The sequence below is a fragment of the Anomaloglossus baeobatrachus genome, chromosome 5 (assembly GCF_048569485.1).
Source record: "Anomaloglossus baeobatrachus isolate aAnoBae1 chromosome 5, aAnoBae1.hap1, whole genome shotgun sequence".
NCBI lineage: Eukaryota > Metazoa > Chordata > Amphibia > Anura > Aromobatidae > Anomaloglossus > Anomaloglossus baeobatrachus.
Genome location: NC_134357.1, coordinates 416,875,726 through 416,888,896, shown reverse-complemented (window position 1 = coordinate 416,888,896; position 13,171 = coordinate 416,875,726). Strand labels below are relative to the sequence as shown.

The window sequence follows — 13,171 nt, the reverse complement described above, 5'->3', positions numbered from 1 at the left end:
GCTTCTGCGGAGGCTGGTAACCACAGTAAACGTCGGGTAACCAAGAAGCCCTGTCCTTGGTTACCCGATATTTACCTTTGTTACCAGCCTCCGCCGCTCTCACTGTCAGTGCCGGCTCCTGCTCTGTGCACATGTAGCTGCAGGACACATCGGGTAATTAACCCGATGTGTGCTGTAACTAGGAGAGCAGGGAGCCAGCGCTAAGCAGTGTGCGCTGCTCCCTGCTCTGTGCACATGTAGCTGCAGCACACATCGGGTAATTAACCCGATGTGTGCTGTAACTAGGAGAGCAGGGAGCCAGCGCTAAGCAGTGTGCGCTGCTCCCTGCTCTGTGCACATGTAGCTGCAGCACACATCGGGTAATTAACCCGATGTGTGCTGTAACTAGGAGAGCAGGGAGCCAGCGCTAAGCAGTGTGCGCTGCTCCCTGCTCTGTGCACATGTAGCTGCAGCACACATCAGGTAATTAACCCGATGTGTGCTGTAACTAGGAGAGCAGGGAGCCAGCGCTCAGTGTGCGCTGCTCCCTGCTCTCTGCACGTGTAGCTCCGTGCGCTGGTAACCAAGGTAAATATCGGGTTGGTTACCCGATATTTACCTTAGTTACCAAGCGCAGCATCTTCCATGCGGCGCTGGGGGCTGGTCACTGGTTGCTGGTGAGCTCACCAGCAACTCGTGTAGCGACGCTCCAGAGATCCCTGCCAGGTCAGGTTGCTGGTGGGATCGCTGGAGCGTCGCAGTGTGACATCTCACCAGCAACCTCCTAGCAACTTACCAGCGATCCCTATCGTTGTTGGGATCGCTGGTAAGTTGCTTAGTGTGACTGGACCTTTAGTCGGAGCGCGTGAGCTCAAGTCACACTCCGCCCCCCCTCTGTGATTAGCGGCTTCTCTGTATAGAAATGTGTACTGAAAGCCTGGGATAGGCAAGGGGAGCTTTCTAAGCTCTGCTACTTTGCTAAAACTAAAATATTTGATTGTATATGCCTAGATAGAAGGTAGAAGAAAAATTAGCACAACTGTCCAAGTCTAAAAAGTCTTCCTTTATTCTTGCATATTAACATTTTTTTCAAGTACGTTGATAAAACAACAGAATTGGATCCATGCCTGCAGTCAAAATTCTTGATGCGTTTTGGGCAGTTGCTACAACTAATGGCAACCGTCTGAAACGCGTCAGACTTTTGACTGCAGGCATGGATCCATTTCTGTTGTTTTATCAACATATTTGAATTTTTTTTTATATGCATGTATAAAAGAAGACTTTGTAATTGGATGGTTGTGCTAATTTTCCTTCTACCTTCTATTTTCTGCTGCACACCATCAGTGCTGGAATTCTTGCTCCCACCCTAATGAATTCTATAGCTGGCAATCCTATGGACTGGTGAGCTCCATCTCTCTCTTTACATTATATGACTAGATGTTTAATAACCCTGTAGTCAGAAGCTGTATAATGGACATTGATTACTCTTTGACGTCAGTTCCTGGGATATTACTATGGTTGATACTTTGTATTGATGAATTATACTGCAATTGACAGTAGTGGTGGGCAGTCCGGATCTTTTTAGTGATCTAGCTCACCATGGCTCCTTCACCAAAAAGAAGCAGCTCTTTCGGATCCTAAATGGATCCCTATGAAATATGTGTCACCCTAGGTAAACACATATTAAAGACTGTTAGCACGATCAAAACCCCACCCACCACTGACACAACCCCACCCACCTGCAATGGACCAATTAAAATGTAGAATGGGAAGGGTTTTTTCGGGTGGGCGGGGTTTTGTGCGCCGATCACTGGAATTTTACGCCCAGTGAGAGCCATTAAAAGAATTTGACGGCTCTCACTGGTCTGCTGGCTCCCGTCGATCCCAGCAGGGAGTTGTCTCTTTGTGTTGAATCGTTCGCAACCAACACATCACTAGTTGAAAGCTCAGGCAGAGCTGAAACGTTCAGAAGGTATTAAAGAATTTTCTCAATCAATGATTCTGTGAGTATCGGAGTTTCCTTCTCTTACTAATGTGTATGTGGGTCCCCAACAGATGATATGGGGGAAGATAACAGTCCAGCATGTCTGATTTCCAACGCCTGACCCTTTTGTTCTGTAAGACATAAGCCGCTGGCAGATTTGACTGGCAGTGGCTATTTGGTGGAGAACACAGGAGCTCTCAGTAGAGCAAGCATATTCCAATGTTTGAGAGAAAAAGAGAATTGACGGCCAAACCATCGTTCAGCTATCAGCCATCTAATGTGTATGCGGGAGGCTTTTGGTATTTGTTTTCTTGCTTACACTATAGATTCTTGACGGTCTCCTATGTCATCTGGTGTCCATCCACAAGGCTGATTTCGTTAACATGGGCACCACTCACTAATACTGTTATATTGGACTACGGAGCACAGAGACCAGGCAGTCACAGCCCCTGATATGACCTGTAAACTGTGCAGAGGGATTAATCAAAGTGCTCAGCATCTGGATGTTCCCGTGCCAGACGTACTTACACAAATACAGATTTGGCAATTAGTGTTCATTTAATGACATTTTGTTTTTGCTTTGACTTTCATTTAGAGAGAAAGATTCCAGATGAAGATTACATTATCCTGATTGATGGGCTGAATGAAGCAGAGTTCCACAAGCCAGACTACGGAGATACCATTGTGTCCTTTCTAAGCAAGATGATTGGAAAATTCCCTCGCTGGTTGAAGCTGATTGTTACTGTGAGGACCACCCTACAGGTGGGTCACATGTTTACCTTTCTCTCTCGTGTTCTTCATAGTTCCCTAAATATTCTAGATTTTGGCTTCTGGTTGCAATCATAAATGACACAAAATTCTTTATAATAATTCCTAACAATTTGTCCATGTCTGATTTTCCTATTTATTTTTATTATCTTTCATGGTCCATTCACAGGAAATCACCAAACTTCTTCCCTTCCACCGAATTTTTTTGGATCGACTGGAGGAAAATGAGGCTATTGATCAGGATCTTCAGGCTTACATCCTGCAGCGTATACACAGCAGCTCCGAAATCCAGAACAATATCTCACTCAATGGAAAAATGGACAACACCACATTTGGAAAACTTAGTTCCCACCTTAAGACATTGAGCCAAGGTTCCTACCTATACCTGAAGCTTACATTTGACCTCATAGAGAAAGGCTACTTGGTACTCAAGAGCTCCAGCTACAAAGTGGTTCCAGTATCGCTGTCCGAGGTGTATCTCCTGCAGTGTAACATGAGGTTCCCTACACAATCCTCCTTTGAGAGGGCCCTTCCTCTTCTCAATGTTGCTGTGGCCTCTCTCCACCCATTGACAGATGAGCACATCTTCCAGGCCATTAATGCGGGTAGTGTGGATGGAGGTCTGGAGTGGGAGGACTTCCAGCAGCGCATGGAGAACCTTTCTATGTTCTTGATTAAGAGGAGAGACCTGACCCGAATGTTCGTCCATCCGTCTTTCAGAGAGTGGTTAATATGGAGAGAAGATGGAGAGAAAACCAAGTTTCTATGTGATCCCAGGTAATGGTGACATAAGATTTTTGACAAACATTTAAGGGCCGTTTTCCAGTAAAAAAGATATTATGACCTATCAACATAGGTGATCACTATGAGATAGGTGGTACCCTTACCCAGTAACCTCACTAATCAGCGGCTAATAGCTTTGGCAGTGGTTGGATATAAACATTGAACAGAGTTGCAAAATGTAGGTCTGTTCAATGTGTAACAGCTGCTGCAGAGTACAGCAGAACTGCACCTATTCTAGCCTGGGAATATGACATCTTCTGACCGGATCACCCCTTTAAATACAAAACACCGCACTCCTGATATGGTGAGGTGCCCGCATAGGATCCAACTCTGTAGTACTAACAAAACAAGGAATCCGGCACTCAAATTTTGCATGAATGAGTTAATTTTAATGTGTCAAAAATGGTGTACAACAACGTGATTTTTCCGTTTCAAGGAAACCTCCCTCAAACTAACACTGCACTACTAGCGATCAGATCGCTTTACCACAGCACTGTCTCCTCCTGCACCGAGTGGCATCCGGACCTCACTGCATTCAGCCCTGGGTCACTTTCACTGACCTGCAGTACTCTAGTCCTTGCCTGAATTTCCTGACAGTGAACGTTTGAGGAAGGTTTCTTTGAAACCGAAACGTCACGTTGTTGTACACAATTTTTGCCACTTTAAAATTGACTCACTCGTGCAAAATTTGAGTGCCAGATTCTTTGTTTTGTTTGGACCACCCCTTTCAATTGCTTAATAAATGTTTTACGTATTACTAAATCACTAACTAGAGATGTAGCATGTGTATACTAGACTTAAGGGTGCTTTACACGCTGCAACATCGCTAACTATATATCGTCGGGGTCACGTCGTTAGTGACGCACATCCGGCGCCGTTAGCGTCATCGCAGCGTGTGACACCAACGATCAACGATCGCAAAAGCGTCAAAAATCATTGATCGTTGACACGTCGCTCCTTTTCATAATATCGTTGGTGGTGCATGCCGCTGGTTGTTTGTCGTTCCTGCGACATTACACATTGCTATGTGTGACACCGCAGGAACGACGAACATCTCCTTACCTGCGTCCACCGGCAATGAGGAAGGAAGGAGGTGGGCGGCATGTTCCGGCCACTCATCTCCGCCCCTCCTCTGCTATTGGGCGGCCGCTTAGTGACGCCGCAGTGACGTCGCTATGACGCCGAACGCACCTCCCACTTGAAAGAGGGATTGTTCGGCGGTCACAGCGACATCGCTGAAAAGGTATGTGCGTGTGACGCTGCCGTAGCGATAATGTTCGCTACGGCAGCGATCACCAAATGTCGCACGAACGACGGGGGCGGGTGCTATTGCTCACAAAATCGCTAGCTATCGCTAGCGATGTCGCAGCGTGTAAAGCATCCTTTAGATCCGTCATTACCGATCTTCCAACCATGGAAGGGGATTCAAAATAATTTTTCCACCACTTGAGAAGCCCTACATCCATTCCTGTACCAAAGACTTTTAGTCGGTAGGCCTGTGCAGTATTTAGTGATTCTCTAAGATGCAAAAGTTACAGGTCATGCTGCTGGTGAAACTTTGACTTGGTTTAGATGGTGTCAGGGAAGGCATTAGGATCACTTGGTTCACGCACCATAAAACACAAGAGTACTGCAGCCATACAACATCCCTGGATCACACTGGGTACCAGGCTTCCTAATCTGTTTGCTACTTTAAACTTTAGCTATCTTTACTCATAAGATGACAATGGTTCATCAGATGAACATTCTTTCAGTGGGCGATGGCCCCATGCACACTAAGGCTGCATGCCCACGATCAGTGTTCACAGCGTTTTGGACTTGCCATGCTTCAGCTGCATCCAAAACGCTGCCATGTACAGTACAAGCAGAGTGGATGGGATTTTTAGAAATCCCGTGCCCACTGTGCGTGTACTGCCCACAGCGTAAACTGACCTGCCGTGTGGCTTTTTGAGCACCACCGCATGGCAATTCTTTGTTGCGGAGTTGCAAGCGTTCTCCACAGGGAGAACCGAAGAGAGACTGCAGGTCCCCAAACCCTGATCAAGGGCACGAGCAACTGCGGTCTCCTGCAGAGGAGACTCACGGCCCCGCAGGTCAGGACTAGCCGCGTCCAGGACGCAGCAAGTCCTGATCATCGGCATGTACCCTTAGGATTGCATTGGCTAATGATCTGCTTCCAACATCTTTTCTATGCAGATCATCGGGCAAGATTTTCCAACACCCCCAACCTGTGTTTTGAACAATCATGAACATTCATCAGTCAAGAAAAACGATCATTTGTTTCATCGGTCCTGCCAACAATCTTTTGTTAAAGGGAACCTGTCAGGTCCAATATGCATTCAGTACCATGAGCAGTTCTGGGTGTATATTGCTAATCCCTGCCTAACCGTCCCTGTATACACTAGCATAGATAAAGAGATCTTTAGAAAAAGTATTTCTAAAGATCTTATATCGCATGCTAATGAGCGAGGGGACTAGTCCCTTGGGCGTTGCTTCCCTTGGCTAGTCGCCCCTCATTAGCATGTTAGTACACCCCTGTGGGTGTGCTGACATGCTAATGAATGTGCAGGGTCAGAGGATGATCTCACTCACGTCTACGCTGCAATCGCTGCCCGACACTGGATTTCGGCTCAGTGTGCATGACCCCGGAGTTTGGGTCATGTGCACTACTTCAGTTTGAAGTCCCGGCTTCATAGTGCGCATGATGCACACATGCGCACTATTGTTATGGGGTTATGCGCACTGAGCCGCAATCCAGTGTCGGGCAGCGATGGCAGCGGAGAGGTGAGTGAGATCATCCTGTGATGCTGCACATTCATTAGCATGTTAGCACACCCACTGGGCGTACTAACCTGCTAATGGAGCCAACTAGCCAGGGGAACTAACGCCCAGAGGGGACTAGTGCCCTCACTCATTAGCACACAGTAAAAGATCTTTAGAAATACTTTTTCTAAAGATCTCTTGATCTATGTTAGTGTATACAGGGACAGTTAGGCAGGTATTAGCAATATACACTCAGAAGGTTGAAATTGCTCATTTCTATCCCCACCTTTGTAATGTGCATAGGCACCCTTAGGGTATGTGCGCACTAGGCGTTTTTTTCACGCTGCGTTTTTATGTGCGTTTTTGTCTAAAAAACGCACCCGCGGCTAAAAAAAGCGGCAAAAACGCATGCGTTTTTGCCGCGATTTGGTGCGTTTTTTGCTGCGTTTTTGCTCACTGCGTTTTTAATCAGTGCACAATGCCATTAAAGATTGTGATGAAAAAAAAAAAAAAAAAAGGTCTGATGTCATTTCCTTCTTCAAAATGTTCATTGTATGCAGGAGAGCAGACAGCTGCAGAACTAGTGTATGCAGGAGAGCAGACAGCAGCTGCAGAACTACAAGTCTCAGCATCCTCCATTCACTAGTGTATGCAGGAGAGCAGACAGCAGCTGCAGAACTACAAGTCTCAGCATCCTCCATTCACTAGTGTATGCAGGAGAGCAGACAGCAGCTGCAGAACTACAAGTCTCAGCATCCTCCATTCACTAGTGTATGCAGGAGAGCAGACAGCAGCTGCAGAACTACAAGTCTCAGCATCCTCCATTCACTAGTGTATGCAGGAGAGCAGACAGCAGCTGCAGAACTACAAGTCTCAGCATCCTCCATTCACTAGTGTATGCAGGAGAGCAGACAGCAGCTGCAGAACTACAAGTCTCAGCATCCTCCATTCACTAGTGTATGCAGGAGAGCAGACAGCAGCTGCAGAACTACAAGTCTCAGCATCCTCCATTCACTAGTGTATGCAGGAGAGCAGACAGCAGCTGCAGAACTACAAGTCTCAGCATCCTCCATTCACTAGTGTATGCAGGAGAGCAGACAGCAGCTGCAGAACTACAAGGCTCAGCATCCTCCATCCAGGACTGTATGCAGTTTTTTGCCCAAAAAGAAAAAAAAAATGACGTGGGCTTCGCCATATTTTTGTATGCTAGCCGGGTACAGCAGGCAGGTACGGGCTGCCCCCAACCCCCAGCTGCCTATTTGTACCCGGCTGGGAACCAAAAATATAGAGAAGCCCTTTTTTTTTAATTATTTCATGAAATAATTAAAAAAAAAAATGACGTGGGCTTCGCCTAATTTTTGAGTCCAGCCGGGTACAACTAGGCAGCTGGGGATTGGAATCCACAGTGAAGGGTGCCCATGCTTTCTGGGCACCCCCACTGCGAATTGCAGTCCGCAGCCACCCCAGAAAATGGCGCTTTCATAGAAGCGCCATCTTCTGGCGCTGTATCCAACTCTTCCAGCTGCCCTGATGCCGGGTGGCTAGCTAGGTAATAATGGAGTTAGGGCTAGCTGTATATTATCAGCTAGCCCTAAGCCCGAAATTCATGGTGTCACGCCAATATTAGACATGGCCACCATGAATTTCTAGTAATGATAAAAAAAAAACACAACACAGAGAAAAATATTTTTATTAGAAATAAAACACAACACAATTAGTGACTCCATCTTTATTGAAATAAACCCCCCTCCGCAGTAATCCTGGGTCAGGGTCCCGCGCCGTCCAATCAGGATCCAATATCATCTGATCGGTTTGCTGGAAGGCAAAGCGATCAGATGATGTGTCAGCTTCAAGTGCCTGAATCACATCACACATCAGCTGATTGTATAAAAGCCGGTTATACAATCAGCTGATGCATCAGTGCAAAAAAAAAAAAAATAATACATACTCACTTATGTGCTGTGCTGATTACCGGCAGCTCCTGGAGCGATCGATTGGACAGGAGTCTGATCCTATACGATCGCTGCCGGAGCTGCCGGTAATCAGCTGATGAAGTCCCCTGACGGCAGGATCAGCTGATAGCCGGCCGGGCGCGAAAAAGCCGGCGACACTGCGATCAGCTGATGCGTCAGGTGACTGCATCAGGTGATCCACCGCCAGGTCCTGCAAGCAAGGTCCTGCCCCGGGGAGACTGAACACAGCCAGAGCGGCGGGACCGGGAGGAGATGGGAGCGGGCATGGCACTGGGACCCTGCGGACAGGTGAGTATATGACATTTTTTTTTTTCTACTGTTCACTTTGTTTTTCGCCGCTGCCTCCACCTCCTGCCTGTACATGGCGCCGCACGGAGCTGACATGCACAGGACGGGAGGTGGAGGCAGCGGTGACGGTACCGGGAGGATTCCTGCTTCTGTGTTTACCAATAGAAGGAATCCTCTTCCTGTACACGTCACTGTAGTGCCCACCCCTTGCGTTTATAGCTGCGTTTTTAGTCATAGAAACGCGGCTATATGCGTTATTCATTGCGTTTTTAAAATCTCATTGAATTCAATGAGTGAAAAACGCAGTGGAAAACGCAGAAATAATTGACATGCTGCGTTTTTGTGGTCACCACAAAAACGCAGCTAAAAAAAAAAGCTGTGTGAGGACAGCACTTCTGAAAACCCATTGACATTGCTGGGGAAGCAATGTCACTGCGTTTTCAGCACAAAAACGCGGTAAAAAACGCCGCTAAAAACGCGGCAAAAACGCCTAGTGCGCACAAGGCCTTACACCGTATCCACCTAAAAAGGCTATTGGTCACATACTATTCCTCCAGCCCCTGCGCACATGGCTTTATTGTGAATGGGGAGGGAGTGGTAAGCTGGCAGGGGCTGATCTCCTCTGAAAGCTCCTCTGAATTCTAGCTATTGATGGGCAGGTCCCTTCAAAATTGCCTGAAATTAATTGTTTATAGCCACTTTCATGGTATGTGCACACAATGTCTTTAAGTTCCCGGCGGACCCTCTGAGCTGCTTCTAGACAAAGTCACTTCAGCCGTGTTTACTGGTGGCTTTGCGCCGGCTCCACCATTTCTTTTCTAGAATTTAAGCTATAGCTAGCATTCAACCTCTGAGCGGAACCCGCCTGGAAAATGAACATGCTACGTCTTTTAACTGCTTCATGGTTTCCGGACCCTTAAGCAGTTAAAAGAAAACTAAACAGAACATGGGCACAGCAATGTGTTTTTTACATTTCTATGCATTATGCTTGTTTTTGTAGCAGTTTAGCGGTGATTTTTCAGGTGGAATCTGCTTAAAAAACATCTTGTGCATTTGAAGGTATGTGCACACATCGCCTTTTTCAAACTCTTTTTTTGCTGCGAAAAGCACAGCCTTTTACTATCCCAGCAAAGTGACTGAGATGTCAGAAATCTGACGCTGCTTAATTTTTCCTTTACAGATTTGAAGCAGTGTCATATCTGCAGCATGTCAATTCTTTCAGCATTTATGCAGCGGTTTTCACCAATACGAATGACTTGGGGAAAAAAAACATTTAATTTCTAGCAAGCGATATATAGTGTATCACAAAAGTGACTACACCCCCTCATATTTTTGTAAATTTTATTATAAACAGTGTTTTCATGGGACAACACTGAAGATATGGCACTTTGATACAATGTAACGTAGTCGGTGTACAGACTTGTATAACAGTGTAAATTTGGTGCCCTCTAAATAACTCAACACACGGCTATTAATGTCTAAACCACTGGCATCAAAAGTAAGTACACCCCTAAGGGAAAATGGCCAACTTGTGACCAAAGTGTCAATATTTTGTGTGGCCACCATTATTTTCAAGCACTGTCTGACCTCTCTTGGGCAAGGAGTTCACTATAGCTTCACAGGAGACTTTGGACCATCCTCCATGATGAGATCACTGAGCTGGTGGATGTTAGAGACCTTGCGCTCCTCCACCTTCCTTTTGAGGATGCACCACAGATGTTCAATAGGGTTTAGGTCTGGAGACATGTTTGGCCAGTCCAGTACCTTTACCCTAAGTTTCTTTTGCAAGGCAGTGGTCATCTTGAGGGTGTGTTTGTGGTCGTTATCATGCTAGAATTATGAAGGGAGGGGATCATGCTCTACTTTAGTATGTCACAGTACATGTTGGCATTCATGGTTCCCGCAATGAACTGTAGCTCCTCACAGCCGGCAGCACCCATGCAGCCCCAAACCATGACACTCCCACCACCATTCTTAACTGTAGGCAGGACACACTTGTCTTTGTACTTCTCATCTGGCTGCTGCCACTCACAGTTGGCACAAAATAAGTTTATCTTGGCCCTATCAGACCACAGGACATGGTTCTAGTATTTCTTGTCCTTAGTCTGCTTGTCTTCAGCAAATTGTTTGCAGGCTTTCTTGTACATCATCTTTAGAATAAGGCTTCCTTCTGTGACGACAGTCATGCAGACCATTTTGATGCAGTGTGCTGAGTATAATAATAGTAATAATATTATTCATTTATATAGCACTGTTAATTCCACAGCGCTTTACATACAATGGCAACACTGTCCCCATTGGGGCTCACAATCTAGGTTCCCTATCCGTATGTTTTTGGAGTGTGGGAGGAAACCGGAGTACCCGGAGAAAACCCACGCAAACACTGGGAGAACATACAAACTCCTTTTAGATGGTGTCCTTGGTGGGATTTGAACCCAGTACCTCAGCGCTGCAAGACTGCAGTGCTAACCACTGAGCCACCGTGCCGCCCGATCTGAGCACTGACAGGCTGTACCCCTACCCTTTATCCTCTGCAGCACTCACGATCTTGTAACTCTGAGTCACATGATATCGGGGAGGGAAGTTGTCTAATTGGGCACAATTTGACCATATTCACTTAGGGGTGTACTCACTTTTGTTGCCAGCAGTTTAGACATTAATGGCTGTGTGTTGAGTTATTTAGAGATAACACAAATTTACACTGTTATACATGCTGTACACTGTCTACTTTATATTGTATCAAAGTGTCATATCTTTAGTGTTGCCCCATGAAAAGATATAATAAAATATTTACAATAATGTGAGGGGTGTACTCACTTTTATGATATACTGTACATTATAGCAGATGTCATGACATGAGGCAATGCCCCTGGTTAGTGCACACATCCTGTTGTATCTGCAGCAGGGGCCACACAGATCTGCTAGTATTATACTTGTATGTACCTGATAGTCTACAGTGACTGGGGCCACGACGACATCCTCAGTGTACATTATATCTATAATATAACGCGTCCTTTTGTCTGAAGCTGAGATTGAACCATCTGATTGGCCAAAGCCGGGATCGAACCGTTCGCGATTGACAAAATTGCCTATTTTTTTTTTCATTAAACAAAAGGGTAGCCACTGCAGAAGTAACTGGGGCCCCAGTATCATCGTTCTTGTTGCCTATAGCAACCAGAGTGCAGCTTTCAGCATTGACGCTGCTGAGGTAAAGTGAAAGCTGAGCTCTGATTGACTGCTATGGACGATTAGACCCTTATCAAGCGTAACCAATAATTTTCTATCTATTTCTACTATATAATGCTTAAAGGGAACCTGTCACCACTTTTTTTGGCCTATAAGCTGCGGCCACCATCACTGGGCTCTTATATACAGCATTCTAACATGCTGTATATAAGAGCCCAGGCCAGGGGTATAACATAAAAAACACTTACCTAACAGTCACTGCGGTGGACCTTATGGGCGTCTCCGTTGTCCGGAGTCGGCGCCGCCTCTTTCGCCCATCTTCGTCCTCTTTCTGAAGCCGCGGTGCATGACGCGGCTGCGTCATACACACTCTCCGGTCCTACGCAGGCGCACTTCAATACTTTGATCTGCCCTGCTCATGGCAAATCAAAGTGCGTCTGCTCAGGACCTGAATGCCAGCGAGTGTGTATGACGTCGAACCCGTAATGCACCACGGCTAGAGAAGAAGGAACACAAAGATGGACAAAAGAGGCGGCGCCAGCACCGGACAACAGAGACGCCCATAAGGCCCATCGCACGACCGTTAGGTAAGTATTATAAAGTGTTTTTTATGTTATACACCCGGCCTGGACTCTTATACACAGCATGTTAGAATGCTGAATATAAGAGCCTGGTGGTGGTGGCCGCAGCTTATAGGCCGAAAACATGGTGATAGGTTCCCTTTAACGCTTTCATCTAGCCAAAGACGAGCCAGCTCGTGCGTAGTTCTATTTTTCACGTCAACATAGCACTTTGTATGCGCTAACCATCACCTCCGCCTAACCACGATAGCGTCATGGTGAGGGAGGGAGAGGCAAGGAACCACCCGCCCACACCACATGCATCATGGTGAGGGAGGTCAGCAGCATGCGGACATCACGTGACCTGAAGATGCCTGTACGGAGGCTGCTGATCGCCGTGAAGTGGTGCAGGTCATATGCTGTGCGGGCCGGGGTTGCGGCATTCAGGGGTTTGGATTCTGCAGTGGGGATCGCAGGGTTTCCGTGGAGGCTGCATGGTGCCGTGTGTTTAAAGAGGTCAGCAGTGGTGTCTCAGAGCAGAATGCCCATGCAGCAAGAGGTGGAGAAGCTGCTGAAGCAGATACAGTAGTGCGCAGGTCGGCCGGGGTCGCTAACGTCACTTCACCGACCACAAGGGTGTGCACTGCTGCTCTCTATTATCTGCTTATATATAATATATATCTATATATTCATTCATTCATTCATTCATTCATTCATTCTGTCCCAAGCCGGCCATTCATTCTTTGTTCTACTATTCCAAGCAGGGATCAAACCGTTTGGCTGGTGCGCATGTTGTGCTATGTTCATGTTGTAGTTGAATACTTCAATAAAATGGCGCCGGAGTCAGCACATGCACAAACCACCAACTTCAGCTCCATTTTATTGAA

General features: G+C 46.5%; 1 protein-coding gene across 5 annotated transcripts in view; it reads left to right on the top strand.

Moving 5' to 3' along the window:
• The window catches only part of TANC2 (tetratricopeptide repeat, ankyrin repeat and coiled-coil containing 2), a 615,727-nt gene that overhangs the window by 577,479 nt on the left and 25,077 nt on the right, over positions 1 to 13,171 (top strand). For all 5 annotated transcript variants that reach the window (XM_075350282.1, XM_075350280.1, XM_075350278.1 and 2 more), the window contains 2 exons: positions 2,559 to 2,725; positions 2,901 to 3,508. In XM_075350282.1, coding sequence (XP_075206397.1) covers positions 2,559 to 2,725; positions 2,901 to 3,508 — 775 coding nt within the window. The remainder of the gene's footprint in view (positions 1 to 2,558; positions 2,726 to 2,900; positions 3,509 to 13,171) is intronic.